The 18,840-nt window shown below is 51.9% G+C and overlaps 1 protein-coding gene across 2 annotated transcripts in view; it reads right to left on the reverse strand.

The window, feature by feature from the left end:
- The window catches only part of BRF1 (BRF1 general transcription factor IIIB subunit), a 307,644-nt gene that overhangs the window by 152,706 nt on the left and 136,098 nt on the right, over positions 1–18,840 (reverse strand). For both annotated transcript variants that reach the window (XM_077323870.1, XM_077323871.1), the window contains exon 7: positions 11,070–11,163. In XM_077323870.1, the coding sequence (XP_077179985.1) occupies positions 11,070–11,163 (94 nt within the window). The remainder of the gene's footprint in view (positions 1–11,069; positions 11,164–18,840) is intronic.

Here is an 18,840-nt window from a genome sequence, read left to right on the forward strand (position 1 = left end):
TTAAGTAACAACTTGAGTTATCGCGACCCTCCTTCCTCCCCACTCTAGAGGTAGGAATGGGTAGGGGGTGGTATTCTGCCATGTTCTCTGTTCAAACGTGATTTTATGTCTCGGGTTTTGTGTCCTTTTAATGGGGGGTTATGAGCCTCTTGTGGCGCAGAGTGGTAAGGCAGCAGACATGCAGTCTGAAAGCTCTGCCCATAAGGCTGGGAGTTCAATTCCAGCAGCCGGCTCAAGCTTGACTCAGCCTTCCATCCTTCCGAGGTCGGTAAAATGAGTACCCATCTTGCTGGGGGGTAAACGGTAATGACTGGGGAAAGGCACTGGCAAACCACCCAGTATTGAGTCTGCCATGAAAACGCTGGAGGGCGTCACCCCAAGGGCCAGACATGACTTGGTGCTTGCACAGGGGATACCTTTACCTTTACCTTTAATGGGGATTTTAACTGGATTTTATCGGACGTCTGTAACCCGCCACGAGCCGGCTCCGGTGAATGTGATCTAAGCATGGGCAGGGAATAAATTAAATAATACATTTAATTAATAAAACTGATTGGTCGCTATGGAGGTGGAACAAGACAGATAGCTGGCCTGACCCAGCAAAGGTTCTCGTCTTCAGGACCAACAGAGTAGGACATCTCACAGAAAGTTAGTTCTAATGACAGACCATGTATTTTAACAAGTACACGAATGTGCTTATTAATTCAGCCAACTTCTCCTTAATGACGACTCAAGAATCTAAATATCCTTCTCCACTGAAAAGAGAGAGAGAGAGAAAAGATCTCAAGCACAGGGACACGTACTCAAAAACGTTTGTTGTTTTTCTTTAATACGCTTGCGATAAATGCAATATAATGTGAGGGTTATTTGAGAACCATCGATCATGTTTTATGGATTTGTGATAAATACGGTTGTAATTACAGCTCCCTGAAAATAATTCAGCTGTCACATTTACCTTGTCAAAGTAAATAACACTGTCAATTTAGTTGATGTGCATGACCTGGGTAAACATTTCAAAGCATGAATTTTGCAGTTTACGCACCCGTTTGGGGAGGGGGGGTGTGTTAAAGACAAGCACTCGATGGAATGTGCTTCCATGACAATTCAACACATTTGCTATCAGCTCAAGTAGCAGGAAGGCTGCGGGCGCCAATAGTCTAGCCAAATCATATGGAAATTGAATCATAGGGCCAGCCAGGTCATCTAGTCCCACCCCCTGCTCAGTGCATCCCTCCTTAAGCATCCAGGAGAAGGATCTGTCCAGCCGCTGCTTGAAGACCGCCAGTGAGGGGGAGCTCCCCACCTCCTTAGGCAGCCCCTTCCGCTGCTGAACTAGACTCCTAGAATCCTAGAGTGGGAAGGGGTCATCCAGGCCATCCAGTCCCACCCCCTGCTCAGTGCAGGATCAGCCTCAAGCATCCAGGAGAAGGATCTGTCCAGCCGCTGCTTGAAGACCACCAGTGAGGGGGAGCTCCCCACCTCCTTAGGCAGCCCTTTCCACTGCTGAACTAGACTCCTAGAATCCTAGAGTGGGAAGGGGCCATCCAGGCCATCCAGTCCCACCCCCTGCTCAATGCAGGAGAGCGACGAAGATGATCTGGGGCCAAGGGACCAAGCCCTATGAAGATAGGTTGAGGGACTTGGGAATGTTCAGCCTGGAGAAAAGGAGGTTGAGAGGGGACATGATAGCCCTCTTTAAGTATTTGAAAGGTTGTCACTTGGAGGAGGGCAGGATGCTGTTTCTGCTGGCTGCAGAGGAAAGGACACGCAGTAATGGGTTTAAACTTCAAGTACAACGATATAGGCTAGATATCAGGAAAAAGTTTTTCACAGTCAGAGTAGTTCAGCAGTGGAATAGGCTGCCTAAGGAGGTGGGGAGCGCCCCCTCACTGGAAATCTTCAAGCAAAGGTTGGATACACACTTTTCTTGGATGCTTTAGGATGCTTAGGGCTAATCCTGCGTTGAGCAGGTGGTTGGACTAGATGGCCTGTATGGCCCCTTCCAACTCTATGATTCTATGATTCTATTCTATGATTCTATGATCAGCCTCAAGCATCCAGGAGAAGGATCTGTCCAGCCGCTGCTTGAAGACCGCCAGTGAGGGGGAACTCCCCACCTCCTTAGGCAGCCCCTTCCACTGCTGAACTAGACTCCTAGAATCCTAGAGTGGGAAGGGGCCATCCAGGCCATCTAGCCCACCCCCTGCTCAATGCAGGATCAGCCTCAAGCATCCAGGAGAAGGATCTGTCCAGCCGCTGCTTGAAGATGGCCAGTGAGGGGGAGCTCCCCATCTCCTTAGCCAGCCCCTTCCGCTGCTGAACTAGACTCCTAGAATCCTAGAGTGGGAAGGGGTCATCCAGGCCATCCAGTCCCACCCCCTGCTCAATGCAGGATCAGCCTCAAGCATCCAGGAGAAGGATCTGTCCAGCCGCTGCTTGAAGACCGCCAGTGAGGGGGAGCTCCCCACCTCCTTAGGCAGCCCCTTCCACTGCTGAACTAGACTCCTAGAATCCTAGAGTGGGAAGGGGCCATCCAGGCCATCTAGTCCCACCCCCTGCTCAATGCAGGATCAGCCTCAAGCATCCAGGAGAAGGATCTGTCCAGCCGCTGCTTGAAGATGGCCAGTGAGGGGGAGCTCCCCACCTCTTTAGGCAGCCCCTTCCACTGCTGAACTAGACCCATAGAATCCCAGAGTGGGAAGGGGCCATCCAGTCCCACCCTCTGCGCAATGCAGGGTCAGCCTCCAGCATCCAAGAGAAGGATCTGTCCAGCCGCTGCTTGGAGACCGCCAGTGAGGGGGAGCTCCCCACCTCCTGAGGCAGCCCCTTCCACTGCTGAACTAGCCTCCTAGAATCCTAGAGTGGGAAGGGGCCATCCAGGCCATCTAGTCCACCCCCTGCTCAATGCAGGATCAGCTGAAACCGTCCAGGAGAATGGCCGCTGATGGGCCTGGAGGGGGTGGGAAGGGGAGGGGCCCCGGGCGGGTATGTCCACAGCTATGCTCCCCAACTGTATTCTGCACCACTTCTGGGAGTCTTCAAAGTTTGAGGAATGTTTCAGGGGTTTCTCAATGGTAAAGAAGTCAAGAAAGGCTGGAACAAACTTTCATGAGTCAAAGCTCATCTATTCAGACGCACATTCAGATGTACCTGACAAAAGAGGGCTTTAATCCATAGTGGTTTATGCTCTGGGAAACTGCATTGGTCTATATAAGGTGCTACTTGACTCACATTTTGTTCTAGCACTACAGACTAACCCAGCTACTCGCCTGATATAAATTTAAAACTGGTTAACTTCAAATTGTAATGGGGAGGGCGGGTGTTTAGCATTAAAGGCCCATTTATCTATTTTTAGAAGGCATTTCCACTACGCCCTGACCGGGACAGCCCAAGACTGTCCGATCCCATTAGATCTCAGAAGCTAAGAAGGGTCAGCCCCGGCATCTGCTTTAACGGGAGATCACCAAGGCGCAGCAAGCCACATCTGGACATCTCCTGCCTTGGAAATCTCACAGAGTCGCCATAAATTGTCCGTGACTCGACAGCATGAAACAATAAAGAATGTTAAAAAAAAAAACGCTGTAGCATTTTCATTGCGAAATGCAAAGCATTCGAGATATGAACTGCGAAGCATAAGAAACGGCCTTTCCTCCAAGCGATGGAAGAGCCGTTTCCGTCGACGGAAACTGCGAGATATTTCGCCGTTCCTTTCCTGTCGGCATCTCCAATATTGAGGCTCTGCGAACGTGCAAATATATATAAATCTAACAGTAATTGATTAATTAAACAGCAGATGGCTAACCATCTACTCTACTGTCAGCCTAACCGTGGAGGATTTTCAGCCGACTGAATCAAGCAGAATAATTTAGTGGCCCCTATTAGAGAGTCCCGAATAATCCCAAATGGAAACCTGTAGCACTTGGGGGGGTTTTCTTCATAAATAAAAAGCTGCGTTCTGAAAGAGCCATCGCTCCCAAGTGGATCGCACAGCTGCCATTAATATTTTAACAAAAGAAGAGGAGGGGGAAATCCAGCATTCTTGGGGAAATAGACCGGCAATTAGGGCGAGATCCCACTTCCCAGATGATCTCCCCTGGAGAAAATGGGCCACTTTGGAGGGTGGCCTTTACGGCATTGTAGGGCTGTGCGAATCAGCAGCCAAAGCGCACAACCCTGATTGTAACCCGCTGAGGCCGCTGCCCAAATCCCCCTCTCCCCCAGACCCTGCCCCCAAATCTCCAGGTATCTCCGAACCCAAAGCTGGAAAAAGCACCAGCAACAGAAAAACTCATCCAAAAACCTCTTCTGTGACCATTTATTTTTCTTTGATGTTATTTAGGGGAGAGGAGGATGGAGAGACCTTAACACCGTCCACAGTCTGTTCATATTAATTTTGGGATTTCTACCCAACGATGGCAGCAGGAGGGCATAAAAGCCGTTGCTAACGCAAACTGTATCCTTCTATTTGGCAACATAGTAGAAAACCGTTTTGCTTTGAAAAATCAAACAGATGAATGTCTCCGTAATAAAACCGACAGAAAGTTGCCAGGGAAATCCTCACGGGATACCTGAATTTCCTGAACCCATCAACAAAGTTATTTCAGGATTTTTTCAATTGTAGATTTCCTTCTGTATTGTGTGATACAGAATGGATTTCTTTCCTGGACTTGATATATTAATGGCCTTAGTTAATAAATAACAGTTGATAGAGGTGATGAGGTGTGCCCTACAGAATATGTAGCAATGGTTAAATTTAATTAAACAGTGGTAAGATAAGCTAGTTATAAGTCAAGATATCTGAAGTAAGGACTATTGCAAAGATTAGGAGGAGGAGGAGGGTGGAAGAGGAGGAGGTTTGATTCCCCGCTCCTCCATATGCAGCCAGCTAGGTGACTTTGGGCTCACTACAGTCCTGAAAGAGCTGTTCTCATAGAGCAGTTTCTCTCAGAGCTCTCTCAGCCCCACCTACCTCACAGGGTGTCTGTTGTGGGGAGAGGAAAGGGAAGGTGATTGGAAGCCACTTTGAGACTCCTTCGGGGAGAGAAAAGCGGCATATAAGAACCAACTAGTCTTCAGTAATCTCAGGGCTCTCTCAGCCTCACCCACCTCACAGGGTGTCTGTTGTGGGGAGAGGAAGGGAAGGCAACCGTAAGCCACTTTGAGACTCCTTCGGGGAGAGAAAAGCGGCATATAAGAACCAACTCTTCTTCTTCTTCAGTAATCTCCGGGCTCTCTCAGCCGCACCTACCTCACAGGCAGTCTGTAGTGGGGAGAGGAAGGGAAGACAATGGGAAGCCACTTTGAGACTCCTTCTGGTAGTGAAAAGCGGGGTATAAAAACCAACTCTTCTTCTTCTTCATACCCTATCTATATACCCTATTATAATAATCTTTGAGTAATATTTGCTACACGTAACCTCTTTTCTCTTTTGCATCCCTCTTATATTTCTATCTTTTGTTTTCTTAAAATGAAAAAAAAATTAGTAAAATAACACACAAAGTTCCATCCCCAAGCCGACACTTCCACACCAACTTTCTGGCTCACATCAAGGCAACCGTAAGGGCTGAGGTTCAATGAGTAACCGTGTCATTCTGTGGTAAAAGAACGAGGTTCGTGCCCAGTCGCTTCTTAAAGACCAGGGAGATTTCCAGGGTACAAAACAGAGTTCCCCAACCTGGTGCCCGTGGGGCCTGCCAGGTATTTTTAGAAAGCAGGCCGGGCCAAGCGGAGTTCTCACCCCGCAAGGCTTTGGGTTACTTGGGCAGATTCCTAAAAGCATTGCTCTGGCAGTGACTACTGCCTCAGCGCGAGGATCGTCACTGGGGGAATAAAGGAAGCTGCTGCAGCTGTTTTGTGGCTGGCCCTGCCTCCTGGGGCAGCTATTTTTGCGGCAGCCGTTTCGTGGCTGTGCCCACAACGCTGCGCCAGGATTCCAGGAGTGCCCCCAGGCTCAGAAAGGGTGGGGAGCCCTGGGGACGGGCCTGCAGAGGCAAAGCTCCATTCCCCTGAGGCATGAACATCTCAGAACGGGAAAGGGAAGGCAGGGAATGTTTTATCACTGCATCATAGAATCATGGAAGGGACCTCCTGGGTCATCTAGTCCAACCCCCTGCACCATGCAGGACACTCACCACCCTCTCACTCATCCACGGTCACCTGCCACCCCCTTGAACCTTCACAGAATCAGCCTCTCCGTCAGATGGCTCTCCAGCCTCTGTTTAAAAATCTTCAAAGATGGAGAACCCTGTTTTGTTGTGTATCATCGGTCTTAATGGGGGGGCGGAGGGGAATTGAGGTTTTTATTCTTGTTATTGTGACACACCATGAGCCGCTTGGAAGTGGCGGGATATAAATTCCAAGATAGATAGATAGATAGATAGATAGATAGATAGATAGATAGATAGATAGATAGATAGATAGATAGATAGATAGATAGATAGATAGATAGATAGATAGACAGACAGACAGACAGACAGACAGACAGACAGACAGACAGACAGACAGACAGACACCTTCCCTTTCCTCTCCCCGCAACAGCCACCCTGTAAGGTAAGTAGGACTGAGAGAGCTCTAAAAGAACAGCCCTGCGAGAACACCTCTAAGAGAACTGTGAGGAGCCCAAGGTTGTACGTGGAGTGCGGGCTCAAACCCAGTTCTCCAGATTGGAGTGTTCTGCTCTTTAACCACCCCAACCTGCTGGCTCTTGCTTGTCTGAATAGTTATACCCTGCTTCTTTACCATTGAGGAACCCCTGAAACATTCTTCAGGCTCTGAGAAACCCCAGAAGTGGCACAATGGTGCAGAATATGGTTGGGAGGCCGAGCTGTGGACACGCCCACCCAGGGCCCCTCCCCTTCCCACCCCCTCCAGGCCCATCACTGGTCATTCTGGAAGAAGGGGGTGGGTCAATATGACTATACAGGCTCATATCACTCGATAAATGTTTAACAAAATTTTAAAATTATTGACAGTTTATTCTCTCACCCGTTCAGGAAACCCTTCCAGGGCCATCAAGAAGCCCCAGAGGTTCACGAAACCCTCATCCAGAAAGCTTGCTCTGACCACTACATTACCCTACACTGGTTTCGCTTCGCATGCAGGAAGTCACAGGTTCAATCCCCGGCATCTCCAGTTAAAGGCATCCGGTAGGAGGGGATGTGAAAGACCTCTACCAGAGACCCTATAGAACAGTGGTTCTCAACCAGGGGGTCGGGACCCCTTTGGGGGCTGAACGACCCTTTTACAGGGGTTGCGGCAAGGCAAGCAGCTTAGCTGAGGGGCTGCCATCCACACAACAGCCTTGTGGGGTAGATCGAGATAGAGCATTCGTCTGTCTGGAGCGGCGGAAAAGAGTGAGATCGGCATGGTGGGACAAGAGGCAGAACTGAACTGAGAAACCCCGGGGAAAAAAACAATTTATATACAATCATGAACAATGGATCTTCGTGCCATTGGCCAGTTTCGGATTAAGTTCTGTGAAAGAACCGTTGCATAATTTTATGGCTGGGCGTCACCACAACATGAGGAACTATATTAAAGGGTTGCGGCATCAGGAAGGTTGAGATCCACTGGGATAGAGTCACTTCTAGTGAGTGCAGGTGAAATGAACCTCCATGGGCCAGTGGTCTGACTCTGAATAAGGCAGCTTCTAGTGTGTGTGTGTTCAGGTGTGATGCGTATCCAAAAAACAGGCTTGGCACATTCAAGAGCAGTATCACAAAATTGTCAACAAAAACAAACAAGTCTCTTGCGGCATCTTAAAGGCCTGTCCTGGGAAGGGCTGTCAAACCAAATCCAACTTAAAAAGACCTCATGGAATTCCCCAGGCGAGAGACATCCAGAGCCCGTTTGCCATTACCAGCCTCCACCTCGCAAACCTGGACTTCCTTGGGGGGTCTCCCCCCATCTAAGTCCTAACCAGGGTTGACCTTCCTTGGCTTCTGAGAGCTGATGCACTCACGCTGGCCTGAGACACTCAGGTCAGGACACCTTAATGCTTAACCACAGTGCATTCCAAGATGAGCATGTCTGACCCAAACAAGTCGAAGAAGAAGAAGAGTTGGTTCTTATATGCCACTTTTCCCTACCCGAAGGAGGTTACAGTCGCCTTCCCTTTCCTCTCCCCACAACAGACACCCTGTGAGGGAGGAGAGGCTGAGAGAGCCCTGATATCACTGCCCGGTCAGAACAGTTTTATCAGTGCCGTGGCGAGCCCAAGGTCACCCAGCTGGCTGCATGTGGGGGAGCGCAGATTAGAAGTCTGCACTCCTAACCACTGCACCAAACTCCTAACCACTACACCAAGTGCACTCTAGGTGTATGTATCCTTACGCCACCAAATCACAGCTTCTTTGGAATGCAACAGCTTAATGGTGCCATCCTTCCGGAATGACAAAGAATAAAGCCAGCTTCTTGAGAGGCAGGGAAAGAAACCTCACGGGACAGAATAAGATGAAGGGCACGCCAAAGCTTAATGCGGGAGTCACCGTGACCAGGATCCTCACGGCCTGGCCTTGGTCCAGTGAGTTACTTGGCAATTCCGAGGCTTGCAACGCCCTGCAGCCAAAGAAGGCAGCATGGGTGTGCTCTGCTGGGCCCTGCAAGGCAGGAGGAGCGTGAGTCTTTCAGCTTGGCGGAGCAGGGCCTTCTGCCCTTGCCAGTTCAGCCAAACAGAACCTTCTCTCCCTGAGGCCTTTTTCCAAATTTAGCACCACACCCAGCAATTGGAGGCTCTGGGCTGGAAAACATGCTGACTTAGATCTCATTGTGCATAACTTTCCTTTTTCCACACACACAAACATACAGCACGGCATGTACTATAATGCCTTTATTTCACCGTTCTCCCTATTGCATAATCTGGAATGGCAGAGAATTCGTGAGCAGAACAGACTTCCGACTTCTGGTTTCAGGTGGGGAGCCGGTCTGTAGCAGCAGGACTTAATTCCAGTCTGGAAGCCCCTTGAAGACCAACAAAGTTTTCCAGGGGATAAGGTTTTATGAGAGCCTCTTGTGGCACAGAGTGGTAAGGCAGCAGACATGCAGTCTGAAGCTCTGCCCATGAGGCTGGGAGTTCAATCCCAGCAGCCGCCTCAAGGTTGACTCAGCCTTCCATCCTTCCGAGGTCGGTCAAATGAGTACCCAGCTTGCTGGGGGGTAAACGGTAATGACTGGGGAAGGCACTGGCAAACAACCCCGTATTGAGTCTGCCAAAAAAACCCTGGAGGGCGTCACCCCAAGGGTCAGACATGACTCCGTGCTTGCACAGGGGATACCTATACCTTTAACGTTTTATGGTTCTGACCTATATCAGTCCAGGCTTGCTGGATCTGGCCTGATCTCAGAAGCTAAGCAAGATCGACCCTGGTTAGCACTCGGATGGCAGACCACTAAGAAGGTCCGGGGTTGCTACGCAGAGGCCAACCACCCCTGGACATCTCTTGCTTAAAGCCTGGATGGCTGAAGTTGGCCTGACCTCCTAAGGAGCTAAGCAGGTTGAGAGACCACCAAGGAAGTCCAGAGACAGGGAAGGGCAAACCACCTCTGTCTGACTGTAGCCTGGGAAACCCTATGAGGATCACCATCAATCAAGGAACCAGAAAGTTACAAGTATATGACCATGTGGCCTGGTGTTGTCAGCGTTTTACAAAAAAATCCGACATATAATGAGAATAATGGCTAATGCAAGAAACTTTTACTACTAGAATCATAGAATCATAGAGTTGGAAGGGACCTCATGGGTCATCTAGTCCAACCCCCTGCACTACGCAGGACACTCACAACCCTATTGCTCATCCATTGTCACCTGATATCCCCTTGAGCAGTGGAATAGGCTGCCTAAGGAGGTGGTGAGCTCCCCCTCACTGGCAGTCTTCAAGCAAAGGTTGGATACACACTTTTCTTGGATGCTTTAGGATGCTCTTGGCTGATCCTGCGTTGAGCAGGGGGTTGGACTAGATGGCCTGTATGGCCCCTTCCAACTCTATGATTCTATGATTCTATGAACCTTCACAGAAACTACATGTATTTATTTACGAAGAAGAAGAAGAAGAAGAAGAAGAAGAAGAAGAAGAAGAGGAGGAGGTGGAGGACGAGGACGAGGACGACGAGGACGAGAAAGAAGATGAAGAAGAGGACAAGAAAGAAGATGAAAAAAAAAGAGTTGGGTTTTATACCTCGCTTCTATCAGGACTGTTCTGTGAGAACAGGTCTATCAGGCTTTCATAAGCCCAAGGTCACCCAGCTGGCTGCATATGGAGAAGCGGGGAATCAAGCCCAGCTTGCCACTATACCTAAGGCCTGGATGATTGGATGATAGCCTCACGTGTAAAATCAATTAAACAGATATCAAAGTGAGGACTCCAGGGCTAGAACAGGTGTGTTTCAGCGCTACCACCTTCTTCAGCACAGGCAAATAAAATTAAAGCATACATAAAACGTGAGTCAAAGAATGAAAAGGACACAGTAGAATTTACAGTCATAATGCTCTAGGCCTCACGTTCGTAATCTTTTAACATTTTTGGTTCCTTGATTCATTTCTTTTGGGAGCTAAGTTCTTTTTCCCTGGTATCACTCTGAATCAGCCATGACTCGAAGAAGAGGAGGAGGAGGCGAAGAAGGAGGAGGAGGAGGAGGAGATGGTTTTGTGAGCCAAAGTTCACTTTGTTGATTTGTTGGAATTCTGGGCTTCACGGTGCTACCAGACTCAATCTTTTCCCCATTCCAGATTTGTTTGGAGCGGCTCCCAGCCCTGACATTAGCCATCATTCATTCCCACCTTCCATTATGCAAAAAACACCAAGACCTGACTTGCAAATGATCCTTTTCTAGAAAGAGGAAAAGATCATTAACACAGGAGAACCTGCCAAACCATTGCATTGCTCTGAATCATAAGCTGGGGCAAAGGAGACAGAGAGAGAGAGAGACAGAGAGAGAGAGAGAGAAACAGAGAGAGAGAGAGACAGAGACAGAGAGAGACAGAGACAGAGACAGAGAGAGAGAGACAGAGACAGAGACAGAGACAGAGAGAGACAGAGACAGAGAAAGAGACAGAGACCTGCAACATGACCTACCTTTTCCTCAATGTAGACTCGCCAACTTTAACCACCCGGATGACTTCTTTAACAGTGCGCCGGAAATCGTGCATCCTGGCCGCGACCAGCAGAGCTAGAGCACAAACGGGGAAAAGGTCTACATCAAAAGGCAGTTCAATCGAAGAAGGCCAGAAAAATACAGTGAGTCATAAATCCCGCTGGAATTCCTGATGCTCATATTAAGCGTAAAATATTTATAATTGGCTCCAGGCTTTGAATGCAAAATGATTAAACCGAACTTTGGTTCAAAAGTTACTTTGTAGTCAAATTAAGCCGTTCAGAGAAGATCGTTCTGCAAACCAACATTTATTATATTTCACTCAGGTGTCCAAAGTGGCTCAATGAGAAAGGGTGGGGGGGGGGAGGAGGAGGAGGCTGAGAGAGCCCTGATATTACTGAAGAAGAAGAAGAGTTGGTTCTTATATGCCGCTTTTCCCTACCTGAAGGAGGCTCAAAGCGGCTTACAGTCGCCTTCCCATTCCTCTCCCCACAACAGACACCCTGTGAGGTGGGTGAGGCTGAGAGAGCCCTGATATTACTGAAGAAGAAGAAGAGTTGGTTCTTATATGCCGCTTTTCCCTACCTGAAGGAGGCTCAAAGCGGCTTACAGTCGCCTTCCCATTCCTCTCCCCACAACAGACACCCTGTGAGGTGGGTGAGGCTGAGAGAGCCCTGTTATTACTGAAGAAGAAGAAGAGTTGGTTCTTATATGCCGCTTTTCCCTACCTGAAGGAGGCTCAAAGCGGCTTACAGTCGCCTTCCCATTCCTCTCCCCACAACAGACACCCTGTGAGGTGGGTGAGGCTGAGAGAGCCCTGATATTACTGAAGAAGAAGAAGAGTTGGTTCTTATATGCCGCTTTTCCCTACCCGAAGGAGGCTCAAAGCGGCTTACAGCCGCCTTCCCTTTCCTCTCCCCACAACAGACACCCTGTGGGGTGGGTGAGGCTGAGAGAGCCCTGATATTACAGCTGGGTCAGAACAGCTTTCTCAGTGCTGTGTTGAGCCCAAGGTCACCCAGCTGGCTGCATGTGGGGGAGCGCAGAATCAAACCCAGCTTGTCAGCTTAGAAGTCCACACTCCTAACCACTACACCAAGCTCTCTCTAGAGGCCGAGAGAGGGGGGGGCTGGGAGGATCCCCAAGAGATCTTTTCACTGAGATCCAGGACAGTGGAGTGGTTAAAATATCCGCTTAGTAGTTTCCTACCGTCACAACCCTTTAATACAGTTCCTCATGTTGTGGTTGCCCCCAACCATGAAATTATGCCAGTGTTCTTTCAGAGAAATAAAACCGAAACTGACCCATGGCGTGAAGATCCATTGTTCAGGATTGTATAGAAATCGTTTTTTTCCCCGGGGTTTCTCAGTTCAGTTCTGCCTCTTGCCCCACCATGCCGATCTCGCTCTTTTGCGCTGCTCTAGATAGACGAATGCTCTATCTCGATCTACCCCACAAGGCTGTTGTGTGGATGAAACGGAAGAAGAGCGATGTCGGCCACTTTGGGACTCCCTTGGAGAGAAGAGCTGCTCGCCCTGCCGTGACCCCTGTGAAAGGGTCGTTCGACGCCCGAAGGGGTCCCAACCGCCAGGTTGAGAACCACTGGCTTAGGACCTTGGAAATCGAATCCCCAATCTGCCACGGAAGCTTTGTGGGTGACTTCTTTGGGGGGACTGGGTGGAGGAACCTGGAGGAACTGGGTGCTCACAAGTCCCTTCCCCTCTCTATCTGCGAGCGGCAGGACTGGACTGAAGCGGCCAGGACAGCGGGAGACACAGACAAACAGGTCACAATCTGGAAAATCAAGACGCCCACGGGAAGTAGAGTAAAAGACAAAGAGAAGGGCAGAGAGATCATTTTGACAAACTGGATGTATGACCTCTGATACGAAGCTGATCTTCCCTGGTTACTGGATCCTAGCAAGAATGCCTGCTAGTCCTCTGGCCAGATTCGTGACCCCTAAAAACATGCGGGGTTTATTGTTATTGTTATCACCAAAGCAGGAAAAAAGGGAATAGTGTCTGCAAATTTACTCCTTGCACATAAATTTGGCCTCGTTTCCTCATTTATGCAATCTACAATCTCCCCCTGCGTTGGCAAGTGTTTAAGAACTCCCCTTCAAAAAACAAGATTCGGTGTACCTGAGAGGCAGGTCTAATCCAGGACCTATTGTGTTCCCCAGTTTGCCGTGAGCAAATCTACGCACTGCTGGGTTACATGCATTTAGACTGCAGAACTGAAAACACGTATCTCCTGCTGGGGTGATTATATTTCCCCAATCTTTTTTCTTCTCCTCCTCTCCCGAGAGAGAAACAGATAACGGCTTTTTAAAAAAAAGGATTAAGACCCACAGAAAAGGAGGCTCTCCGTGGCTATGAATCACAGGGCTGTGTTCAGAGATAGCGTACCTCTCTAATAAAGGGAAAAAAGAGTATCCCTCTCTGCATACAAGGGTCCGCGTACCAACACTGTAAAAATTATTTTTAATTGATTTATAGTTTGGATTGACAGGCCTGGGTTGGCAGGTACCTGGAGGATGCTGGGAAAGGCGGAGTTTGGGGAGAGGCAGGATTTCAGCGGGATATGAGGACATAAAAGCCCACCTGTCAATGTGGTCCCTTTCTCCAGCTTGGTGTAGTGGTTAAGAGCGACGAACTCCAATATGGAGACCCGGGTTTGATTCCCCACTCTTCTTCCACTTCCACTTGCAGCCAACTGGGTGGCCTTGGGCTAGTCACAGTTCCCTTAGGGCTGTTCTCGCACAGCAGTTCTCTTGGAACTCTCTCAGCCCCACCAACCTCTTCTTCCTTTTCTCCAGAGGAATTGAGCTCTGTTGTCTGGAGACCAATGGCAATGCTGCCCCCCCCCATTTTTCTTACCAGCGGGGACTCCCAAAGGGTTTTATGACATTCTCCCTTCCTCACAACAACCTTATGACGTAGGTTAGGCTGAGAGTGTGTGACTGGCCCAAGCATCCCTGGGGGGTGGTTCAAATCTCAGCCCTTGAGATCCTAGCCCAGCATTCTGACCACTGGTCAACACTGTCTGTGGCCTGTATGCCCAGCTTGTCAGATTTCCAACGCAAATATCTGGACACATTGAGGAAGAAAATGCTGGACATGAGTAGTCCTGGTCTGAATACTAACAAAAGCCATGCTGGATCAGACCAGGAGTGCCTCTAGTCCAGCCTCCTCTCTCACAGAGGGGCCAACCAGTTCCTCTGGAGGGTCAACAACAGGGCAGAGAGGCCGAGGCCTTCTTTAGAACATAAGTAGAGCCCTGCTGGATCAGACCAGGGGTCCATCCAGTCCAGCCTCCTGTCTCACACAGGGGCCAGCCAGTCCCTCTGGAGGGCCAACAACAGGGCAGAGAGGCTGAGGTCTTCAGGGGAACATCAGAAGAGCCCTGCTGTATCAGAGCAGCGGTCCATCTAGTCCAGCATCTGGTCCAACACAGGGGACAGCCAGGCCCACTGGAGGGCCAACAACAGGACACAGAGGCTGAGGCCTTCATGAGAACAGCAGAAAAGCCCTGCTGGATCAGACGAGTGAAGGTCCATCTAGCCCAGCATCCTGTCTCACACAGGGACCAACCAGTCCCTCTGGAGGGCCGAACCACAGAATCATCGAATCATAGAGTTGGAAGGGGCCATACAGGCCATCTATTCTAACCCCCTGCTCAATGCAGGATCAGCCCTAAGCATCCTAAAGCATCCAAGAAAAGTGTGTATCCAACCTTTGCTTGAAGACTGCCAGTGAGGGGAAGCTCACCACCTCCTTAGGCAGCCTATTCCACTGCTGAACTACTCTGACTGTGAAAATTTTTTTCCTGATAGCCTATATCATTGTACTTTATTATTATTATTATTATTATTATTTCGATTTATTTCCCGCCACTCCCAAATGGCTCGCGGCGGGTTACAATGTCTTAAAAAACCCATTAAAACTCCCATTAAAAGACTTTAAAATGTCACAACATGGCAGCACAATAATAAGATCCCCTTCCTACCCCCATTCCCAAAGAAGGGGGGGTGGAGGAGAAGGAGGTCAACGATGTTCAGGAAGCCCGAGGGAGAGCAGTCGATGTACCCCGGCAGCCCCAGCCTCAACCATAGACCTGGCGGAAGAGCTCCGTCTTGCAGGCCCTGCGGAACGTTAAAGGGTCCCGCAGGGCCCGCAGCTCACCCGGGAGCTCATTCCACCAGGTGGGGGCCAGGACCGAAAAGGCCCTGGCCCTGGTCGAGGCTAGGCGTGCTTCCCTAGGGCCGGGAACGACCAGAAGATTCTCACTCGCAGAGCGCAGAGCCCTGCGGGGGGCATAGGGCACTAGGCGGTCCCTCTTGTAGTTTAACCCCATTACTGCGCGTCCTCTCCTCTGCAGCCAACAGAAACAGCATCCTGCCCTCCTCCAAATGACAACCTTTCAAATACTTAAAGAGGGCTATCATGTCCCCTATTGTCGTGGTTCGGTCCTTGGTGGCTTGGGAACCGGACCGAACCCCGCCATCGGAGCAGTTTTCAGTCCCGAGTAGGCGAGACGGCCAGCGGAGAGGCGAGACAGCAGAGGATCTCGGGGGAGCGGGTGAGCCGACGGGGCGGCGAGAGCCGGACCAACGCAGGAGCGACGTGCAAGGCAGGGAGCGGCACGGCGTCGTTGGGCAAGTTGGTAGCCGGTGGAGCGGAGCAGGACGAGACGGCGGACGCCGAGAATCCCGGATCCGGAGGGGGTCGGACTACTCTCCAAAACGTTCCCCCCCAGAGCTTAAGGCGCGTTTCGACGGGACGCCGGACGACCTCCCGCAGTTCCTCCTCCACGCGCTGACGCATGCCCGGAGGTATGGAGACCGGTATGAGGACTCCGAGGACTTGGTCTGGGGGGTGGCCTCGTGTCTCCAGGGCAAGGCGGGTCAGTGGTACCTAGGGTTGGCCGAGCGCGGCGACCCGGCAACTCGGGACCTGCAGGACTTCGTGGTCGCGCTCCGCCAACGATTCCAGGACCCCCAGGCTGAGGACAAGGCAAAGAGTCGGATCAAGGGACTTCGACAGGGTACTAGGGGGGTTATGGACTATATAGACATTTTCCGGAGGGAAGCAGGCAAGGTGTTCTCCTGGAACGAGGAGACCCAAATCGAGTACTTCCGGGAGGGCCTTAACCCGAAGCTCAGGGAATGGGCCGTGATCAAGGGGACGGAAGAAGATCTGTCTACACTGGAGGGGTGGTGTTTTGTGGTCGCCAAGCTGGAAGCCAGCCTGGGTTGGGCCGCCGCACCCCCCCGGGAGGCCAAAGGCGGGTCAGCCGAGGCGCCGAGACCGGGCCCCGACAACTCTCGCCCCAAACGACCCCCGAACCCCGAGCGGGAAAGGAGACGCCGGGAAGGTCTGTGCCTGAAATGCGGGGGGTCAGGACATTTCGCAGCAGCGTGCCAACGGCAAGGGGGGAGGTGCGACACGCCCCCAGCAGGCACGCCGGGCGGAGGACCTCCGCAACGAACCGGGAAGCGCCCAGGCGACGGGAAACGGCCAGGACCTGCTGTAGACGGCGCCGGGCAGCAGGTCCCGCGGTGCGAGGGAAAACCCCTACAGCATGAGGCGCGACCTCCGAACGTGGTAATTTTAGAGCTCCGGAACCCGGAGAACGGACTAAGTTGGGTGGGGGAGGCTCTTTTGGACTCTGGATGCGACCACAGCATGGTCCACCCCCAGATAGCCCGGGCTTTGGGGCTACCGAAGCGCATTCGGAAGGTTCCCCTGGTTTTCGTCCAGATGGACGGCAGCCCGATTCAGGGGGGACCTTTCGGGGAGGAGGTGGGTCCTATCGCCATCCACATAGGGGACCACCAAGAGCTGCGGTGGCTGATCCAGGTCCCCGTAGCGGGATATCGGGCGGTGTTGGGCCTGGATTGGCTGAAGGAACACAACCCCGTGGTGGACTGGCGGGCGGGGACCCTGAAGTTCGACTTGACGGTGGGTGCACGGCATCGGGTCCCCCACGAGAATTCCAGCCACAAGAGGACGGCGGCGCGTCCCAGGGGAGCGGCGGCGGCGCAGCAGGAGTTACCAGAGCCCGAGGTCCCGCCAGAGTACCGAGACCTCGCAGCCGTTTTCAGCGAGCGGGAAGCGGACGAGCTACCCCCACACCGCCGCACGGACTGCGCTATCAACATCCCAGAGGGGGCGGTACTACCCAAAGGGCGCATCTACAAGATGAGTGAGGGTGAGCTCAAGGACCTCCGGGAGTTTTTGGGTAAAAATCTGGCCCGAGGTTTCATCCGGCCCGCTTCCAGTCCCATGGGAGCTCCAGTCTTGTTCGTCCGGAAAAAGGATGGGTCCCGACGGCTGTGCCAGGACTACCGGGGCCTCAACGCCATCGCAGCGGGGAACGCTTACCCCCTCCCGCTGATCCCGGATTTGCTGGCCCGGCTGGGCAAAGGGACTCTGTTCACTAAGCTGGACCTAAGGGAGGCGTACTACCGGGTACGCATCCGGGAGGGGGATGAGTGGAAAACAGCGTTTAACTGTCAATTGGGACAATTCGAATTTAAAGTGATGCCGTTCGGTTTAAGCGGGGCACCTGGGGTTTTCATGAGTCTAATTAATGAGGTGTTGCAGGACCTTCTGTTTCAGGGGGTGGTTGTTTATTTGGATGACGTCCTGATCTACAGCCAAGATCCCCAAGAGCACGTGACCCTGGTGAGGGAGGTGTTAAAGCGCCTGCTGGCAAACCACCTATACGTGAAGCTGGCTAAGTGCGAATTCCACCGTCCCTCCCTGGACTATTTGGACTACCGCATCTCAGCCCAGGGCATAGCTATGGACCCCGAGAAGGTGCAGGCGGTGCTGGCCTGGGAAAGGCCCCGCACCCGGAAACAGCTACAAAGCTTCCTGGGGTTTGCTAACTTTTTTAGAGGCTTCATCCCCAGATACTCCTCCGTAGTGGCTCCCCTCACGGACTTGCTAGGTACCAAGGGGAGAGGTCCTCGCGCCACGCGGCCCAGCGCAGCGCTCGGCTGGAATGAGAAATCGGAGGCAGCGTTCCTGGCCCTCAAGCAAGCTTTCGCGTCTGAGCCCACGCTACTGCACGTCGACCCAACCCAGCCGATGGTGGTACAAGTCGACGCCAGCGACGCAGCAGCCGGGGCGGTTCTCCTGCAGCGAGACAAGGCGGGACAGCTGAGGCCGGCGGCCTACCTCTCACGAAAATTCGCCGAAACGGAGCGGAACTGGTCTACCTGGGAGAAGGAGGCGTTCGCGATTAAGTTCGCCCTCACCGAATGGCGGCATTGGCTGGAGGAAACAGAGGAGCCGTTCGAGGTCTGGACAGATCACAAGAATCTGGAGGCGCTCCGGCAACCGCGATCCCTGAACGCCAAGCAGATGAGGTGGGCGGAGTTCTTTTCGCGGTACAATTTCAAGCTTGGTCACATCCCCGGCAAAGAGAATTTCCTCGCGGACGCCCTCTCCCGTCTGCCGCATTATGGGGAGGGGTACGCTCCCTGCACCAGGTCCGTGTTTGGTGAGGAGCAGCTGGGACGGGGGGTCGTCACTAGGCGTCGGGCCAGGGAGGAATGGGAGCCCGACCCGGCGACCGCCCCGCTCCGAGACCGCCTAGTGGCAGCCTACGGGACAGACGAGGAGCTGGCTGAGCTCCGGGACTCTTTGATTTTGGACTCCGGTCTCTGGCGGAGGGGGGAGGCTGTCTACGTCCCGGAAGGGCTACGACGGGAAGCCCTCAGCCTCTGCCACGATGCTAAGA

This window comes from Paroedura picta, chromosome 2 (assembly GCF_049243985.1).
Source record: "Paroedura picta isolate Pp20150507F chromosome 2, Ppicta_v3.0, whole genome shotgun sequence".
NCBI lineage: Eukaryota > Metazoa > Chordata > Lepidosauria > Squamata > Gekkonidae > Paroedura > Paroedura picta.